Raw genomic sequence first — 17,289 nt, 5'->3', positions numbered from 1 at the left:
TCCCCGCGGACGCGGGAGCTGGTGGGGGTGTCCGAGGGGAGCCACGCCGGTGGCCTCTCCCTGCCCAGTCTAAGGGCTCAGGAGAAGACGCCTGTGGCGCCCCCTGATTAGAAGTAGATGGGATGGCGCCAGCAGGTGACCTCCATTTCCTCCCTCCCTCCCCACCGGGAATGCGCTCTGGGTGTGGTCTGGCAGCGGCCAGCGACAGTGACTACCCTCCGGGGGAGATCTTCCTGGACAGCGACGTGAACCCCGAGGACTCGGGCGCAGACGGGGTGCTGGCCGGCATCACCCTCGTGGGCTGCGCCACACGCTGCAACGTGCCACGGAGCAACTGCTCCTCCCGAGGGGACACCCCCGTGCTGGACAAGGGCCAGGGTGAGTCCTGGGCCTGAGCCCGGAGCAGCCTGCTCCCTGCCCCCTCGTCCCTCTCCCTGCCCAGCCAAGCTCACCTCTCCCTTCCACAGGGGAGGTGGCTGCTGTCGCCAACGGGAAGGTCAACCCTTCACAGTCCACGGAAGAGGCCACGGAGGCCACAGAAGTCCCTGACTCTGGGCCCAGTGAGGCAGAGGCAGCTGCAGTGCGGCCCGGGCCCCTCACGGAACACGTCTTCACCGACCCGGCCCCGGCCCCGCCCCCCAGCGCCCAGCCTGGCAGGTGGGCCTCTGAGAGGTGGCAGAGACAGAGGGGAGGGGAGGGGAGGGGAGGGGGGGGGAGGGGAGGGGAGGCTGACAGAGGCGGGCAGCCATCGGCCTCCGTGGGATACCCTAGAGCCGTCATCCTTCCTGCAGTGAGAGCGGCCCAGAGGCTACCTCGAGTGATGTGCAGCCGGAGCCGGAGCCCAGTGGAGACGCCAAGGGGGCCGGCAGCAGTGCCTCGCCCACCATGTGGCTGGGAGCGCAGAATGGCTGGTGCGTGGGGCTCTGGGGGCAGGGGTGGGGCAGGGCCCCTGGGCAAGCCCCTGCCTACCTCAGCCTTCCCCTTCCTGCAGGCTGTACGTGCACTCGGCTGTCTCCAACTGGAAGAAGTGCCTGCACTCCATCAAGCTGAAGGACTCCGTGCTGAGCTTGGTGTACGTCTCTTAGCCGGGAGCCAGCATCAGGAGGGGCCTCGGACGGCCCAGCCTGAGCCTGGCTCACCGCCCTCCCGTTCCAGGCACGTGAAGGGACGAGTGCTGGTGGCGCTGGCCGACGGGACCCTGGCCATCTTCCACCGCGGCGAAGGTGAGGCTGGCAGCAGCGGGCAGGCGGGCGGCACTGAGGGCCCTGGCGGTGTGAACCACGCTCTGTGAGCACATGTGGAGCCGGCCAGGCCTGAGCATGTGTGGTGGGCTCTGCAGATGGCCAGTGGGACCTGAGCAACTATCACCTGATGGACCTGGGCCACCCACACCACTCCATCCGCTGCATGGCCGTGGTGTACGACCGGGTCTGGTGCGGCTACAAGAACAAGGTGCACGTCATTCAGCCCAAGACGATGCAGATAGAGGCAAGTGCTGGGGGCAGGGCTCGAGGGGGGAGGGGCTCTTGCTGTCAGCGCTGCTCCTGACACACCTTCTGGTAGATGGTGGGGGCTCCATGGGGTCAGAGGAACTGCATTCAGGGAAGTGACTCAAGGTCACAGGCAGGTAGAGGGTGGCTGGACTGTGAATGCCAGTCTGGCTGGAGCTTCATTCTGAAACAAGTCAAGTCGATGCCTGTGTGGAATCCGGTTACCTGAACGCGGGCTCAGGGTGTGGGCGGCTGGCTGGGCCTCCTAGGAGCCCAGGCCCATGGAGCAAACCGGGCACTGGAGCCAAGGTTACAGTGAGCGGGGCAGACATGGGGGAGGCCTCGCGGTGGCAGGCCCCGCTCCCCTGCCCCTGCCCCCTGACAGCTGCCGTGACCCGCAGAAGTCGTTCGATGCCCACCCGCGGCGGGAGAGCCAAGTGCGGCAGCTGGCGTGGATCGGCGACGGGGTGTGGGTGTCCATCCGCCTGGACTCCACGCTGCGGCTGTATCACGCCCACACCCACCAGCACCTGCAGGACGTGGACATCGAGCCCTACGTCAGCAAGATGCTGGGTGAGCTGCTGGGCTGGCCTGGCAGGGCAGGGAGGTCCCGAGGCAGCACTGACCCCGCGTCCTCCCCTTCCCCTTCCTCTTCCCTCTCCTCTTCCCTCCCTCCCCAGGCACCGGCAAGCTGGGCTTCTCGTTTGTGCGCATCACGGCCCTGCTGATTGCGGGCAACCGGCTCTGGGTGGGCACCGGCAATGGCGTCGTCATCTCCATCCCGCTGACCGAGAGTGAGTGACCGACCCTGCGGGATGGCGATGGCAGCCGCTGAGGGGCATGGGGTGGGGTCCCGGGGCGGGTGCTCGGCCAGGCCACTCGGGAGGACATGGCTGCGCTGCTGGCCACAGCCACCCTGTCCTGCTCCTCCTGTGACTGCTTCTCTCCTCTCCCCTCCCCCAGCTGTGGTTCTGCACCGAGGCCAGCTCCTGGGGCTCCGAGGTAAGTCCACAGCCTGCCTCCCGCTCTCAGAAAGCAGCCCCCCACCCAGGATGCCCTGCAGCCCACCACCCGCTCCCGCCCCGGGCCTTCGCCTGCTTGGGCATTTCCCTCTCGATGGCTCAGCCCCTCCCTGCTCCTCTGTCACCAGCCAACAAGACGTCCCCCACCTCCGGGGAGGGGGCCCGCCCGGGAGGCGTCATCCACGTGTACGGCGACGACAGTGCCGACAAGTCGTCGGCCAGCAGCTTCATCCCCTACTGCTCCATGGCGCAGGCGCAGCTCTGCTTCCACGGGCACCGGGACGCCGTCAAGTTCTTCGTCTCCGTGCCAGGTGAGTGCGGGCCCCTCCCTCAGGGCGGACTGCGGCCTCCCTCAGGAGCCTGCGTGTTGGCTCTGGCCGTCCTCCGACGGGCCCTGTGCCCCTCGACAGGGAACGTGTTGGCCACGCTCAATGGCAGTGTCCTGGACAGCCCGTCCGAGGGCCCGGGGCCCACCGCCCCCGCCTCGGATGCCGAGGGCCAGAAGCTGAAGAACGTGCTGGTGCTGAGCGGCGGGGAGGGCTACATCGACTTCCGCATCGGTGAGTGGTGCCGCCCGCTGCCCCGGGACCCCTCGGCCGGGCTGCCCCTCACCGCCATCCGCTCTCTCCGCAGGCGACGGGGAGGACGATGAGACGGAGGAGAGCGCAGGGGACGTGAGCCAGGTGAAGCCCATGCTGTCCAAGGCCGAGCGCAGCCACATCATCGTGTGGCAGGTGTCCTACTCCCCGGAGTGAGGCACGGCCTCCACTGCCCCTCCCGGCACCATCGTGTACATAGGCCCACCCTGCCCCATGGGGCAGCCCACCGGCCCCTCTAACCTCTCAACCTGCAGCTTTCACCTTAGGTCGGGCCTGGGAGCTGACAGGGGCGGCGCAAGCAGCAGAGCGGATCTGGCCGGGAGGTGGGAGGGACAGCCTTTGGGGACACCCTTTTCCAAGCAGCTCCTGGCCAGCGCCTGGTCCAGAATCCAGACCCGGGGCACCAAGGGCCAGAACACGGCAGAATTCCAGAGTGCACAGCCCGCAGGGAGCTCCCCCTGCACCACGGGCTCCCCATCTCACAGGGAGGACGCAGGTCCTCACTGCCGAGGCCCGCTTGCCTCTGCCTGCTGTCCATGGGGGTGGGGAGGGGGGCGCTCTCTGACCTTAAGGGAGCCAGCCCAGCCACTAGCCTTCCCTGGGTTCCCCATGCCCTGTCCCTGCCACCCCAGGAAATGGCATGAAAGCATGTATGCAGGCTCCCTGGGGCAGCTGTCTGAGAAGCTAGGTGCCCTCATCGCGCTCATGTTCCCCGATTACCGTGTGGCAGGCTCTCGCCAGCCCTCAACCCCTGTGTCCTCTTTCCGGGGCAGAAGCCCCACCTTGTAGAAGCAGGCCCGCAGTCCTCCCCCTGGAAGGCCCAGGGTGGGGTTTCTCAGGCTGCCAGGGCAGACCCAAGCCTCAGGGAGGGGGTGGGGGGTGGGGGGACTAGGATACAGGCTCAGCCTCAGGGTGATGGAAGAAGGTGTGCTCCAGGGCCTGCCTCCCAAGCAGTCTTAAAGGAGCCCAACTCCCAAGACACGTTACTAAGTGCCTCGGGCTGGTGGTGTAGCCTTCTCCCTTAAGGGCAACTGACAGGCTGACAGCAGAGACCCTGAGGGCTACGGACAGGGCCCCCTCCCTGGCTCTAGGAGCATGCACCCACCCGCTTTGAAGGGCGCCGCCCTGGACTGCTGCTTCCCCACCTGCCCAGGCCAGGCCTTACTCCTGCTCTGAGAAACACTGACCAGGGCAGCCCCAGGCCCTGCTGCCCACGCACCTCCCACCAGAGAAGCACAGATCTTGGGCAGCCATGCCACAGCCCGGCCAGACACCACTGCAGTCACATGCAGCTGTAGGCTTCTCCCACCACCCTGCCACTCTCCACTGTGATGTATGTCCAGTCCCTTGTCTGTTCCCACAGGGCCATGGGTGACGGGGTTGTCTGGGTGGATGCAGCTGGGGGAAGGGGCTGGGTGACTACTCTCAGGCTTTAGCCCTGCAAGCAAACCCACGTATCTGCTCTGTGTGTAATAAATGTCTTATCCTGATTCCCGTGTGTCCCTGAACCCAAACCAACGTGAGCACGAGGGTTTTCTTTAGTTTATTATAAAAAGAAATGCTGGACCAAGCTGAGCGCCTGGCCACCGCTCTGGTGCGTTTCCAGGCGCATTAAACAGCGCGCGCCAATGCTTGGGCAGACCCGCCTGTCGTCTGGGAGGTCTGGAGGGGTGCCGTCAACACCGCCCCAGAAGGGTGTTGTGAACACCGCCTCGGGGGCCTGGAGGGTGCTAAGTCACCCACACTGGTTGCAGCACACCCGTCCTCCGGCCCAGGGCGCTCAGCCTCGGGTCCCCTGCGGCTACTCATACAGCCAGTGCGCGGCGCTGTCCTCCCAGCAGAGCAGCTCTTTGGGGCTGAACCAGAGCGCGATCTCCCGGCGGGCACTCTCCACGGAGTCGCTGCCATGAATCACGTTCCTGCGAGGAGAAGCCCAGTGAGTGCGGGCAGGGGCCCCAGGAAGGGGATGGCAATGTCCCCGGGGCCGGGGCCGGCCTTACTTGCCAACTTCGATGCAGAAATCTCCTCGGATGGTGCCGGGTGGGGCATCTGCTGGATCCGTGGCCCCAATCAGCGCCCGTGAGATGCGCACGACGTCCAGCCCCTGCCACACCTGCGGACAGGCCGGTGCGCCGGGTCAGGGCGCGGGGCGGCGCGGGGCCGGCGCGCCTCCCTGCCGGCACTCACCATGGCCACCACGGGCCCCGAGCCCATGTACCGGACCAGGCGGCCGAAGAAGGGGCGCTCCCGGAGCTCCGCGTAGTGCTCGCGCAGCAGCTCCTCCGAGGCCTGCGGACGGAGGGGATGGGCTGCAGCTCTGAAGCCGCGTCTCCCCCGCCCCCCTCCTGCGTCCCCGTCCCCGCGCCGCGCCCCACCTGCACCAGCTTCAGGGCCACCAGCTGGAAGCCCTTCCTCTCGAAGCGCTGCACGATCTCGCCCACCAGCCGCCGCTGCACGCCGTCGGGCTTCACAGCCAGGAAGGTGCGCTCCTGGACGCCGGCGCGGCCTGCGGGACCGCGAGGCGGCGGCGCGTCAGGCCGGCCTGGCCCGCGCCCACCCGGCCCGGCCCCCCGCCCGGCCGCCGCTTACCCGCCGGGAACAAGTTGGCGAAGATGGTCAGCACCAAGCAGATCATGATGGCGCCGCGGCTGGAGTGCGGCGCGGACCGGGCTGGGGGCGGGGCCAGCGCTTAAAGGGGCCGCGGCCCGACTCGCCTGGTGCCGGCCTCCCGGAGAGAAGCGATGAGGCTGGGCCTGAGGTCCACGCCCAACGGGGGACCCCGGGACAGCTACGTCTGTACCCCGTTGGGCGTGGACCTCAGGCCCACCACAGTGTCAATCTTCCTGCCCCCTCCTGCACACAACCCACCCCAAACGCGAAGAAACCACAACCCGAGCTGCTTTATTTGCCTTTATTGGCTCTCAAGCTCCGGTCCTGGCTGAGGCACCGCACACTGGGAAAGGGATGCCACCTGGCGATGACAGGTGCCAGCGCTGGGGCTGCACACGGGTAGCCCCGCAGCTTCCAGCTTCCCCAGCAGCGGCCTCCTGCGGGGCCCCCGCCAGACCACATATCCCACGGTGTCAGTCTTCCTCCCAACACTCCAAGAAACCACAAGCCCTCGGTCAGATTTGGGTTTGGAGAACAGGGACAGAGAAGGACACGGGTGCGGGGTCTGGCACCACTCTGCTCCGCGCAGTCTCAGAAAGGTCACCGAGGTCCCAGGGAGCTGATTCAGGAGTAACAAACTTTAATTCACCAAAATGGTGCCCGCTGCCTTACAAACTGCTGGTGCTGGCACTTCAGACAGGAGTGCCTTTGGCCCTTTTCTTGGCCTCTTGCTTCTCAGGGTAGTCCCAGGGTTGGACAGGGACTCTCTCCAGGCTCAGCATGGGCTCCTTGGTGCTGGCGTCCCCGTTTTTCTGTCGCTCTGCCAGGATCATGGCGCGAAGCAGCGGCGGGTAGGGCACGGCGTGCAGTGCCTCCTCTGGCTTCGGCGTGAAGGCCGTGAAGGCCGCCTCCTCGTGCTTGGGCACCAGCCGCCAGTCGTGGTACATGGTGTGCTCGATCTCCCGGGCCTCGCTCTCCGTCTTTCCTGGGGAAGGAAGGACGGGGTTTGTGGCACTCACTTGCGGGACAATCAGTCTGTTGCCAGCAGCCACCCTTGACGGTCTCCGGACTCCTTACCTTTGAAGGTCAGGATGCCCCAGGCCTTCCCGTGGTCCAAGTTCTGCAAAGCAAAGAGGGAGGGGGCCAGCTCGCAAAGCTTTCCCCAGAGGGCAGCGCGCAGGAGACCACATCCCACAGCGCGGCGCGCAGGGGAAGCCACGCAGCCCTTCTCGGGAGCGGGGCGGGGAGGGCGGGCGCACGCACCTGCGCCGTGTAGTCCGGCCGGACACGCGTGAGGCGCCAGTAGCACGGCTCGTCGTGCTGCCACAGCCAGGACTTGCGCGTGACGAGGCGGCCCAGGCCGAAGAACGGGAGGCGGCCGAGCAGCTGCAGGAGGCGGCTTTCACGGCGCACGTCCGCCCAGGCCCGCATGGGCAGCCGGCGGCCCGAGAACGGCCGCGTCAGCGTCTCGTAGTCCAGGGCGTAGAGCTGGGAGTCGCGTGGCCGCTCCCGTCGCTCGCGGATGGCCCGCACCCGGCGGGCCAGCTCGGCGATCAGCCGCGGCCGCACCTTCTTGCGCGCCATGGCCTGCCCGTGCCTCCCTGTGAGCAGCAGCCCCGCCGCGCTCCGCTAAGCCCGCCCGCCGCCGGAAGCGCCTGGTGTTCTCCACAAAGGCATCCGGACGCGACCGGAAGCGGCTGGTGTTCTCTACAAAGGCGTCCGGGCGCGACAGGAAGCGGAGGGGGCTGGCGGACTATGGCGAAGGTTGGGTCCGGGATGGTACGGCGCTCGCGTCGGAGCCGGGGACAGCGGCGGCCCACGACCTGGGAGATCTCGGATTCGGACACTGAGGGGCCTGTCGGCTCGGAAGCCGACTCAGAGGCCGCCGTGAGGGCCCGGGACCCGGCGGAGAAGCGCAGAGCGGCGGTCGAGGAGCGCAGAGCGGCGGCCGAGGAGCGCAGAGCGGCGGCCGAGGCGCTGCGGCTGCTGCGGCCCAAGCAGGCACTGCGGCGCCTGGCGGTGCGCGTGGACCCAGGTGCGCCCGAGCGCGAGGGCAGGTGTCCTGGGAGAAGTAGCACTGCGGCTGGAACTTGGGTTTTGGAAGCTCCTCTTAGTCACTGGGAGGTTATCCCCGGCCCACGGCGGGGTGACAGGGGCATCTGTCAAGGCCGCCTCTTGGCCAAGAATTGGCGCCGGCTTTCCAACTGGGAAGCTTGATTAAAAGATTTGGGAACTGGACCCGATGGCGCTCTCGGAGCCGGCAGAATCAGTGTGTTTGTAATACGCCGTCCAGGCTGGGGTCTGCTGGGAGCGGCATCCTCACCTGGAGGAAAAGGAATGACAGCTGTCTCTTCCGCTCACCCTAGCCATCCTGGAAGATGCTGGTGCTGACATCCTGATGGAGGCCTTGGGCTCCCTGGGCTGCGAGTACCACATCGAGCCCCAGCGCCCCGCCCGGAGCCTCAGGTGGAGCAGAGCCAAGCCAGAACCTTGCCCCCGCAGTGTGAGTGCCCCAGCAGCCTCATTTCCAGGGCTTACATAGCCCGGCCCTGGGGAGGGTGTTTTACCTCTGTGGTTTCATCAGACAGTTGCTGTAGTCATGCACATAAGCCAAGAATGGGGAATGCTGCTGCGAGGGTGATGCCCAAGCCACTACAATGGTCAGTTGCAGGCCCGAGTCCAGAGTCTGAACTCATCTGGTGCTGAGAAATGTTCCCCATCGATGCTGTGCTCAGTGCTCCTGCCGGCCATCTGGACCAGGGCTGGTCTTGGCCGTGGTAGAGCACATTGGCTTCTGTAGATCTTTGTGGGCATGGATGCTTGCCTGTGGCCATGAGCCTCAAGGTGCTGTGCTGCCCGTGCCAAGGCCCTGGGACACGAGTCAGGCTGAGCAGCAGGACCCCCGAATATCCCTGTAGGTGCCTCCTGAAGTGTGGGCTGCGGGTGAGCAGGACCGTCTGCTGCTGCTGCTGGAGCCTGAGGAGTTTCTGCAGGGTGTCTCCCAGCTGACCCAGGTGCTCAGAGGGGGGCTGGGTTCCCAGCCTGGATGTGCTGTCTGCCAGTCCTGACCAAAGACAGGACTGGAGGGGGCATGCAGTGGGCTGGGGCTCCTCTCTGTTCAGCAGCCAAGATGTGAATGAGATGAGGGAAGCTGCTGGGCTCTTGGCCGGGAGCAGACAGGAGCCACAGCTTTTTCTGGAGGGCAGGAGGGTGACGAGCGGGCTCCGGAGAGTCAGAAGCCAGAAGTGGGGAACTGGTGAGAGGGGGCCTGGGGACTTTGGGCTGCGAGTTGGCTGTGCAGTCCAGCTATGAGATCCAGCGGCCCAGACCTCACCTGGCGGAAGGAGCAATAGGGGCCGCTCATCTGATGCTTGTGCCTGAGGTTCAGCGTTTATCAAGTACCTACCGCCAGGCAAATGCCAGGCTGGGTGCAGAGTGGACCAAGAATGGGAATGGATATGCCTGGGGCTTTCATAGGTCCCCTTGGCCTCATCAGAGGCACACAGCTGGTTTTCTAGAGAGCTGGCGGGGCAGAGGAAGTGTGCTCTAGGCTCCTCCCAGCACCACTGGTGGCTCTTGCTCTCCTTCTTTCTGCAAACTGGCAGTAGTCTGGTGAGCCCCGCAAACTGCAGCCCCAGGAACAGGGGTGGTAAACCTTCTTGGCTTGCAGATCTGTGGCCCCGCCTGTTCAGTGCCCTGGATCTCTCCTGAGAGCCCCGCCTGCCTTCACCTGGCTGTCATCGGCCTGGACGCCTACCTGTGGTACAGGTCACCCTCACACCCTTAGCAGGCCTGGCTGGGGGGAGGGGGGGCGGAGTTCAGGGAAAGGATGGAGGTAGCTCTGGGGCTGCTAAACCCCTCCCTTGGGTGGGCTATGGAGGAAGCAGAACTCAAGGAGGGTGGGACCAATGGGATATGGGGAGCTGGAGGGACAGTCACCTCTGTTCAGGTCTCGCCAGCCCCACGCCCAGGAGATGCAGCAGCCAGCGAGTCCCGGGGTAGCCCGTGCCGAGGCGGCGGTCGGCTGGCCTGAAGTGGAGGAGGTGAGGACAGGGCACGTTGGGAGAGGTGGTTGGCCTTGGCCCTGACAGGCTGGTCTCAGAGGCTTGTGTCCTCCTCAGGCCCTGGTGCTCCTGCAGCTCTGGGCAAACCTGGATGTGTTGCTGGTGGCCTCCTGGCAGGAGCTGAGTCAGCACGTGTGCGCCTTCACCAAGGCCCTCGCCCAGCGCCCCTTCAAGTGTGTGACCCCCCCTTCAGCTGGTGGCTGCTACTGGGAGTGTTAACAGGAACACCTGGGGGGGTGGCACTTCCCGAGCCTCTTAAGGCCAGAGGGCTGAGCTGGGGACTGGGCGGTCCGGAGAGGCAGCCTCTAGAAACCTTCCTGTGCTCTCCCCATCAGGCAGTTACAAGAGTCCGGGGCCTTTTCCTTCTGCACAGCTGGGCGCTGGGCGGCAGGCGAGCGCGTGACAAGAGAAGGCACAGGGCTTCGGGGAGCCTGGTGGCGACAGATTAGGCAGTTCAACCGAGTCAGCCCGGCTGTGGCTGATGCTGTTGTCACTGCCTTCCCTTCCCCCCGCCTTCTGCAGCAGGTGAGCTCCCTCCTAGACTCCCAGACACGGAGGCCAGCTCCCCAGGCCTGCCCTGCTCACCCCTGTGCCTGCCCTAGGCATACGTGGCCTGCGGCACTGACCAGGAGCGCCTGGCCCTCCTGGCTGACCTCTCCGTGAAGGTGGATGGAGGCGCTCAGTCCCGAAGGGTGGGGCCAGACCTTTCCCGTCGCATCTGCCTCTTCCTGACCTCCACCAACCCTGACCTCCTGCTGGATCTGAGCTCCTGACATGCAAGGGCCTTCTCCCACCAACCAACTGACCAGAAGGCAGCGCAACAAGGGAGACCAGAAACCAAAGGGGCAGGGGAGGAGAGCGTCACTCAGCACAACTGTCCCTCAGCCTGGGGAGGGGCTCAGCCAGGTCTGAATCCTGGGGGTCAGGCGAGGAAAGGCTTTGGGTAGCGATGAGCAGAGGAAACCACGTGGGGCTGGAGGAAGGGGCAGGGCCCTGCACACACTGCTGCAGGCCTGGGCCAATTGGGACAGCAGGAAGGGCTGAGAGGTACCTAAGTCCCTGCTGGGGGACATGCACCAGTCCCTTGGGGGTGGCACCTTCAGGGGAAAGACAGCCGGGCTGCCTCTTCCCCAGAACCACGGGAGAAAAGATCTGGATGTGGACTCCTTCTAATGCTACCACTATGGAGGTGTTAGGTATAAACTCAAGAGTTTATTACAACCTTTCAGTCTCAGACAGGAGGAACTGACAACATGCAAAGCAAGTGAGGACAAACCCAACATCCCCGGAGGCTGGCAGCTACAGGAAAGGTGACATCTGATGAGGCCACAGACCACAGCCTCCAGGCCAGCACTCAGTCCGGAAGAGCGGGGTGGCCACTCCCAGGAGACTCCAAGGAGAGCAGCAGCCACTGCCACACCCGCACAAGAAACGGATGGATTCAGTTCTGATCTCAGGATCCCAGGGCCTGCGGCCTCTGAACCCCTGGCAAGGCCTGACCTAGCCTCTGACGGCCTTGCTTGGCCCAACTCCTCCCCGTTACTCTGGAGCATGGCCCAAGGGAAAGGATGGAGAAAATGCTGTCCTAGCCTCAGAAGGCAGTTTTCAATGGAAAATAAGTTAGGTCCTTCGGCAGCGTTTTCTCTGGCAGCGCCGAGTCTCTGGGCTTTTGGGACTGACAGTGGCCTTGGGTGAGGGCGCAGGGGACTTGTGGTGGCCACAGCTCATGCTCAGGACCCAGCCCAGCTTGTTCTGTAGCACCTGCTTGAGGCCAGGTGGCAGGGGCAGGCCCTCAAGCGTGTCCCCAGAGTTGGGTCGCAGCTGGCGCAGGCGGTGGCAACACAGGTACTGCAGGGAGGTGGCGCTGGCACAGGAGCGGATGACCTTCATGCTGCTCTTGGCCGCAGTGGAGCACACCATTGGGTAGAACTTCCTGTTCTGCAGCTTCGTGGCTGCCACACCTAGAGGGGGCACAGCCTGAGTCCTGGGCCGGGGGGGGGCTTAGCCACCCTTTGGACATCCTCCTGAGATGACTAAGGTGCCCTTGTGCTGTCCCACCCTCTGCAGACCATGGGACCTCAGGCTTCTTTCTTCAAGGATACCTTTTTGGGAAGCCTTGGGGCCACTCAGCCTGGGCCCGTCTCTGCTTCCTACAGGACCTCAGTAGCACCACACCCCACAGGCCTTTGTCCCCCTGGGATCCTGACACCCTCACCTATGCACTTCCTGTTCTTGAAGAAGGTCAGCGTCCCGTGCCAGGTGTCCAGGTGCACGCCGATGATGGAGCCCTGGCCGAACCGCGAGGAGAAGCTCGTCTTGTCGCCTTTGTGGTGGAGGAGCCCTGGGGGGCAGCAGGAGCGGAGCGGTTAGCCTGATGTCTGGGGCCCCGCCCAGCATGCCTGCCCCAAGGGGGTCCACATACCCGTGTAGGAGAGGCCCCAGCTGTCCTCATCCCTGCCGAGCAGGCTGCAGAACGTGTGGTGGTACTTGTCCAGGTCCACATCCGACGTCCCAATGCCCACCATCTGGAGACAATAGGCCAGGTAGAGGGGGGCCAGTGCCGGGGCACCAGCAGTGCTCCCCCTGCCCTCAAGCCCTTCCTGTCACTTACCATATCAGTGCCATAGACAGGCGAGGTCATCTTGATCTCCCAGAAGTGCTGCCCCTCCCCTAGTTCCTTGGTGCCTCGGATGGCTGCTGTGCCGCAGCTGTACTCCACGTGGAAGTTGACCTTCCGGTTGTCACAGCTCAGCAGGGTTGCTGAGGACTTATTCGAGTCATCCCAGACCCAATCAAAATCTAGGAGAGGAAAGGCCAGGTTGGGGTAGTCTCTCGAACCCCTGCTGGGTCCTCCTCCTCTGGCCTAGAGATCGGCCCCAGCAAGCCCAGTGGCCCCCGCCAGGCACTTACACTCGTCCTCCTCCCCGCACCGGCAGTCCTTGCCCCGGTGCGCCGCGGTGTGCAGGCTGCTGCAGAAGGAGGCCTCGCTCTGATTATCACAGTTGCAGAAGGACTCACCCGTCACAGGCACAGCACTGGGGATGGATGCTGGCAGGGACGAGTACTCGGGGTCAGAGTCAGAGTCACTGTGCTGAGAAAAAAGGGCAGGCTGTTCCCCCTACTGTGCTTCTGCCCAACACCCACCTTAAGCCAGTGAGTGAACTGCTGCCCAACTCCCACCTTAAGCCAATGGGTGAACTGCTGCCCAACACCCACCTTAAGCCAATGGGTGAACTGCTGATGCCCCAAGTTTAGCCTCAAAGGGATTCCCCAGGGCACAGCGGCACCCCACTTCTACAGTGCCCACCCCCAACCCCATCCCGAGTGACCCTGGACACCTCCTCCCGGCTCAGGTACTGGGGAGGGCCTACCATGCTGCTGGGTTCCCGGGAGTGGGCTTAAAGGCCAACCCCATTTCCACAGCCATGGGGCCTGGGGGCCAGGCACTGATGAGCCCACAGCAGAGCTACCTGCTTGGCCATCATTCTCCAGGCAGTTTCTAGATTGTAAGTTGGCCCCATCCAGAATGGCCTGAAGAAAGGGAGCCCCCAGACCAAGACCGACTGAAGCCTGGGTCTCCCCACAGACAGCAGCTGGGCTGTGGTAGAGTCAGCACACATTCCTGACTGCAGCGCCTTCACCATCCGTGCAACAAGTGGTTCTAACCCCGACCCCAGAGCCCCAAGGGGCCCAGGGGTTTCATGCTGCTTCAGACTTCTGCAGCAGGATAACATTCAGTGGGGGCCAGGCCGTCTACCTAAGGGGCTCGGTCCCAGGCTTGATCCCAGGCTGAGCTGGTAGGTTCTAGCAACTGCTGACCCACCCTCTCCTGGAAGCCAGCAAGAAATGCTCTGCACACCTAGTCGTTCCTGCTCTGAAGCGCACTGGCCTCTCTAGATATCTGCCTTGACTCTGGACCCCAGGCCAACCGTGGTCTCATTGCCCGGGGCCCAGAGGATGCAGCCAGCCTCTGCCTTCCTGCTCCGTCAGCCTTCTTGGGTTGGCTCAGGATCCTGGTTAGGCTCCGGCCTCCACCCCGGGTATTCCTCTTGTCTCCTTGAAACCCTTTGCAAAGCAGCCCAGTGACCTTGCTCAGATCTAGGCAGATCATGCCACCCTGAGAATGAAGCCACACACCCCATCAGAGCTTACCTGCCCTGTCCCTCCCCTCTCCCCTTGCCTGTCATGGGGGAGATCTCTGCCCCTGGATGGCAGCTTTCAGATATCACTTCAAAGAGGCTCTTCTGGCCCGCCCTCATGAGTCCTCTTCCTCCTCACCTGCTTGGGATAGTCTCTGTCCTGTAGCTCTGACTCCTCCCACCAAAACGGAAGCTCTACAGGGGAAAAACCTCGTCCTTGTCTCTTCCTATTCTACCCAAGGCCCACGCAGGAGCTCATAAGCCAACTGCAGAGACTGAGCTGAGAGGGCTGAACACCAGTCAGAGGCAGCCCCAGAAAGGCGCTGGAGGAGGCCCAAATCACCCCACTATCAAGGAACAGTGATCTCCGAAAGCCAAGGCGGCACACTGCCAGCCACAGGCACCCCCTTCCCAGAGCCAGCAGCCAGCAGCACACATCTCAGGACCAGGGGTCTGGAGGTCAACCTGGGCAGGGCAGACCCAGCCCCTCGGCAAGCCAGAAGGGAAGGGTGGTGTGTGCTTAGCCTTCAAGGATGCCAAGGTGACACACCCACCTGCTCCCCCACACAAATACTCCAGGCCAATTAGGTGACGGGGCTGGCTGCGCGCAAGCATGTGTCAAACACTTGTACCCCAGCCTCCCAACACTGGCTGCATCCCAGAGTGATGAGCCAGTGAGGGAGGGCCAGACACAGGAAAAGAGACTGCTCCAGGCCACACGGCCAGGACAGGAGCTGGGAAGGGACAGGAATGCAGGCCAGGACCTTGCTGGCCTGAGCAGAAATTCTGAGGAAACCCCCAGGATGCTGTCAATTCAGAACAATCGCCTCTAATTCTCCGCGAAGGCCTGGCAGTTCCACAAGGCTTAGCTGCCCTCACTTAAGAGAGGAGAGGTGCCCACCCACTGTCCCCAGGACGCCTAGCTGAGCCATTGAAACATGCCGAGTGAATGAATGCAGGGCGATAGCAGACAGGTCACCTAAAGATCACCTCGGCAGGAAGCAGTGGAGGTGACTCAGAGCAGGGCCAGCCCCTTGCTCCTGTCAGAGAGATTCCGGAAGATGAATGAAAATCTGTTTCCCACCACTCCCTGAGGTGGGCACAACAGCCACACAGCTCAGCTGCTCCAGGGTCCGAACAGCCAGCCTCTGGCTGCAGAGCCCTCAGGTACACCAGGCAGCCTGCACTCTGAGACAGACCGCTGAGCTGCTGTTCCAACCTGAACTTAGGGGCAACTGAGAGGGAGAAGGCACAAGAATTGTGGTCTTCAAGACTAAAGATCGTTTCACTGAATATACACAAAGATAGAGCACATATCTGTACAGGCAGGGGAACCGCCCAGAGGATGCAATGGAGCTAGCCAACAGCCACCTTTCGAAACTGGTTACAAGAAATGGAACGGAGACATTCTGTTGAATGAACCGACCAAAGAACCAACTGCCAGCCTCTTCAGGGGAAAGTGTACAGAGAGGAATGGGGTAATCTATCCCGAGGTCCTGTCATCCTGGGGCTATGTGGATCCTTAACTAGGGTAAGCCCAGGGTGAGCAGTAGGGTTCTACTGTCCCTGCCCTCTGTACTGGGTGGGGAGCTTCTTGTGGAGGGTAGGGGGAGACCTGCCTCCAGGTCTCCGCACCTTAATCCAGCAGTGCCCACCTACCTGCCCATCAGAGTCATAGCCCCAGTTAGTAGTCCCTGCCAGAGCCATGGCCCGGGCATCTGCGTCTCGGTGGGCTGCACTCAGGACAAAATGCCATGCTCTGCTGCTCCGGGGGCGCCTGGCCATGGTGGACAGGATCTGAAAAAAAAAAAAACCCCACAGGTTCTCAGCAAAGGAATCATCTGGCACCCTGGAAGGTCCCCCAACAACCCCGCATTTGGATGTGGCTGGCTGTGCCACATCCCCCGAAAGGTGGAGCATTTTGTGAGCCAGATGGTGCCAAACTGGGGCTCCAGAACTTGCCTCAGAAACTCCTACCTCACCCAAGTGTCCAAGCACCTTGATAAACCAAACGCAGAGCATGTGAAAAGCCATCCAGACACCCATGACTCTCAAATGCCTATCTCAGTTCCGCTTTCAGCTCAGCCTCGGGAACCCAGCTGGACCGCCCGTATGTCCTCAGGCATCTCAAACCTCACCTGGCCCCTCCTCCATTGTTGTTTGACAAATGGCACTCCGACCGCCCGGTTCCTACTGCCAGACTCATAGCATTCACCCTCCACCTGACTTCCTCCTTCCCCACACCAGCTCCACAGGGCCAGTCCCTCTCCACCCACCCCACCCACTCCCAGCCAAGCTGTTTTTGAAATAAATCTTGAAACTTCCAGCAAAGGTTAAATCTTATCACTCTTCAGAGATTACCGTATTTGCTAGGATAAAAGGCAAAGCCTATCAAGTTCTGCTATCAAGTTCTCCAATTCAGTGGCCGCGTCCCAGTGGCTAGCTCTTCCCTGCCCTTTGCCCGGAATGCCTTCCCCTCCCCTCTTTGGCTCTTAGTTTCCGTAGCCGACTTACTGTCACACCTCGATCTGTATGATCATCTACTGCCTAGTTCTCCCCGGAGTGAAGTCTCTAGGACAGGAACTGTCCTCCAGTGGACTCCGGCAGGCACAGGCCAGCGCCGTCGGTGAACGAACGCAGGAAATGCTCTCTAAGGTTGGAAGCGCCTTCTGTGGAACCAGAGTCCCCTCCCTCCAGCAAGGCCACCGCACGGCTCCTTCACCTGCCTGTCCGAGCCAGTTCTGCAGCCGGCGCCAATCGGCCGGCCGTCACCATCCGCTGCTGCTGCAGCGCTCAGTGGGCGACCCGCGAAGCGCGCGAAGTGACCGGCCCATGAGACTGTCCCCAGCCCCGACGCGGGAGCCTCTTACTAATCTCAGTTTCGGGCGGCGCCGCGGCTCCTCCCCGCGCTGCGGGCCGCCCGCCCGGGCCCCGGCGCCGCCCGCAGGAACAAATGCGCGGCCGGGCCTCCCGCCGGCGGTCCCGCAGGGCCCCGAACCGGGCGGGTCGGGAGGCGCGGACGCACCCGCCCTCACCTGAGCCGCTCCGCCGCCACGCGCCGCCGGCGGCCGTGACCCACTTTCCGCTCCAGAGCGAGACGTAAACAATCCCCGCCCCACACAACGCCCCGGCCGTGCAGCCCCGGCGGGCGCTCCGGGTCCGGCGCTCGGGCCGGGCGGCACACGCCTCTGCCCAGGAGGCTGCGGAACCTGTCAATCCCGATCCGGTGTCCTCCCTGCTCACACCTTAAGCGGCCGGGGACGAGGCGGCGCGCCCTGGGACGAGGGGCGAGTTGGAGAGGCGGCCCTACACTCCAGCACTGACGCGGAAGTGGATCCCTCTCCAGTCCGTCGTCCGCGCCGGAA

At 63.7% G+C, this 17,289-nt stretch overlaps 5 protein-coding genes across 20 annotated transcripts in view; 2 read left to right on the top strand and 3 right to left on the bottom strand.

Annotated features, from left to right (window-relative positions):
* MAPK8IP3 (mitogen-activated protein kinase 8 interacting protein 3) overlaps positions 1–4,601 on the top strand; it is a 50,927-nt gene extending 46,326 nt beyond the window's left edge. For all 10 annotated transcript variants that reach the window (XM_084882559.1, XM_084882563.1, XM_084882558.1 and 7 more), the window contains 12 exons: positions 196–378; positions 468–657; positions 792–911; positions 992–1,072; positions 1,156–1,223; positions 1,340–1,488; positions 1,892–2,063; positions 2,171–2,284; positions 2,454–2,492; positions 2,641–2,823; positions 2,923–3,072; positions 3,146–4,601. In XM_084882559.1, coding sequence (XP_084738685.1) covers positions 196–378; positions 468–657; positions 792–911; positions 992–1,072; positions 1,156–1,223; positions 1,340–1,488; positions 1,892–2,063; positions 2,171–2,284; positions 2,454–2,492; positions 2,641–2,823; positions 2,923–3,072; positions 3,146–3,267 — 1,571 coding nt within the window. In that variant the 3' untranslated portion in view covers positions 3,268–4,601. The remainder of the gene's footprint in view (positions 1–195; positions 379–467; positions 658–791; positions 912–991; positions 1,073–1,155; positions 1,224–1,339; positions 1,489–1,891; positions 2,064–2,170; positions 2,285–2,453; positions 2,493–2,640; positions 2,824–2,922; positions 3,073–3,145) is intronic.
* A 37-nt stretch (positions 4,602–4,638) lies between these two features.
* On the bottom strand, positions 4,639–5,875 carry NME3 (NME/NM23 nucleoside diphosphate kinase 3). The gene is made up of 5 exons (XM_084882583.1): positions 5,701–5,875; positions 5,487–5,617; positions 5,299–5,400; positions 5,112–5,224; positions 4,639–5,030 (listed from the first exon to the last, which is right to left on the bottom strand). The coding sequence occupies exons 1-5, from the start codon at positions 5,744–5,746 to the stop codon at positions 4,913–4,915; spliced, it is 510 nt and encodes a 169-aa protein (XP_084738709.1). The 5' UTR covers positions 5,747–5,875; the 3' UTR covers positions 4,639–4,912.
* A 133-nt stretch (positions 5,876–6,008) lies between these two features.
* Positions 6,009–7,305, bottom strand: MRPS34 (mitochondrial ribosomal protein S34; the record flags this gene model as incomplete). Its single annotated transcript, XM_084882581.1, has 3 exons — positions 6,009–6,706; positions 6,799–6,841; positions 6,985–7,305. The coding sequence occupies 3 exons, from the start codon at positions 7,303–7,305 to the stop codon at positions 6,414–6,416; spliced, it is 657 nt and encodes a 218-aa protein (XP_084738707.1). The 3' UTR covers positions 6,009–6,413.
* Positions 7,306–7,476: 171 nt separating this feature from the next.
* EME2 (essential meiotic structure-specific endonuclease subunit 2) lies at positions 7,477–11,147 on the top strand (the record flags this gene model as incomplete). Of its 3 annotated transcripts, none has more annotated exons than XM_084882570.1 (9): positions 7,477–7,756; positions 8,088–8,224; positions 8,640–8,735; positions 9,392–9,483; positions 9,671–9,764; positions 9,843–9,958; positions 10,121–10,310; positions 10,388–10,691; positions 11,015–11,147. In XM_084882570.1, 8 exons carry the CDS (start codon positions 7,477–7,479, stop codon positions 10,556–10,558), a joined length of 1,176 nt encoding a protein of 391 aa, XP_084738696.1. In that variant the 3' UTR covers positions 10,559–10,691; positions 11,015–11,147. The 3 variants fall into 3 exon arrangements, with proteins under 3 accessions (XP_084738696.1, XP_084738695.1, XP_084738697.1); XM_084882569.1 differs by having other exon boundaries at positions 9,392–9,489; XM_084882571.1 differs by lacking the exon at positions 10,388–10,691 and having other exon boundaries at positions 9,392–9,489; positions 11,015–11,146.
* SPSB3 (splA/ryanodine receptor domain and SOCS box containing 3) lies at positions 10,978–17,288 on the bottom strand. Of its 5 annotated transcripts, none has more exons than XM_084882573.1 (7): positions 17,170–17,288; positions 15,584–15,721; positions 12,696–12,876; positions 12,397–12,584; positions 12,208–12,310; positions 12,001–12,126; positions 10,978–11,746 (listed from the first exon to the last, which is right to left on the bottom strand). In XM_084882573.1, exons 2-7 carry the CDS (start codon positions 15,707–15,709, stop codon positions 11,406–11,408), a joined length of 1,065 nt encoding a protein of 354 aa, XP_084738699.1. In that variant the 5' UTR covers positions 15,710–15,721; positions 17,170–17,288; the 3' UTR covers positions 10,978–11,405. The 5 variants fall into 5 exon arrangements, with proteins under 5 accessions (XP_084738699.1, XP_084738701.1, XP_084738702.1 ...); XM_084882575.1 differs by lacking the exon at positions 17,170–17,288 and adding an exon at positions 16,960–17,078; XM_084882576.1 differs by lacking the exon at positions 17,170–17,288 and adding an exon at positions 16,651–17,008.
* Between the last annotated feature and the right edge of the window lies 1 nt (position 17,289).

This window comes from Pipistrellus hanaki (genome assembly GCF_964339955.1).
Source record: "Pipistrellus hanaki genome assembly, chromosome: 4".
Taxonomy (NCBI): Eukaryota; Metazoa; Chordata; class Mammalia; order Chiroptera; family Vespertilionidae; genus Pipistrellus; species Pipistrellus hanaki.
This window is presented reverse-complemented; position numbering and strand designations above follow the sequence as displayed.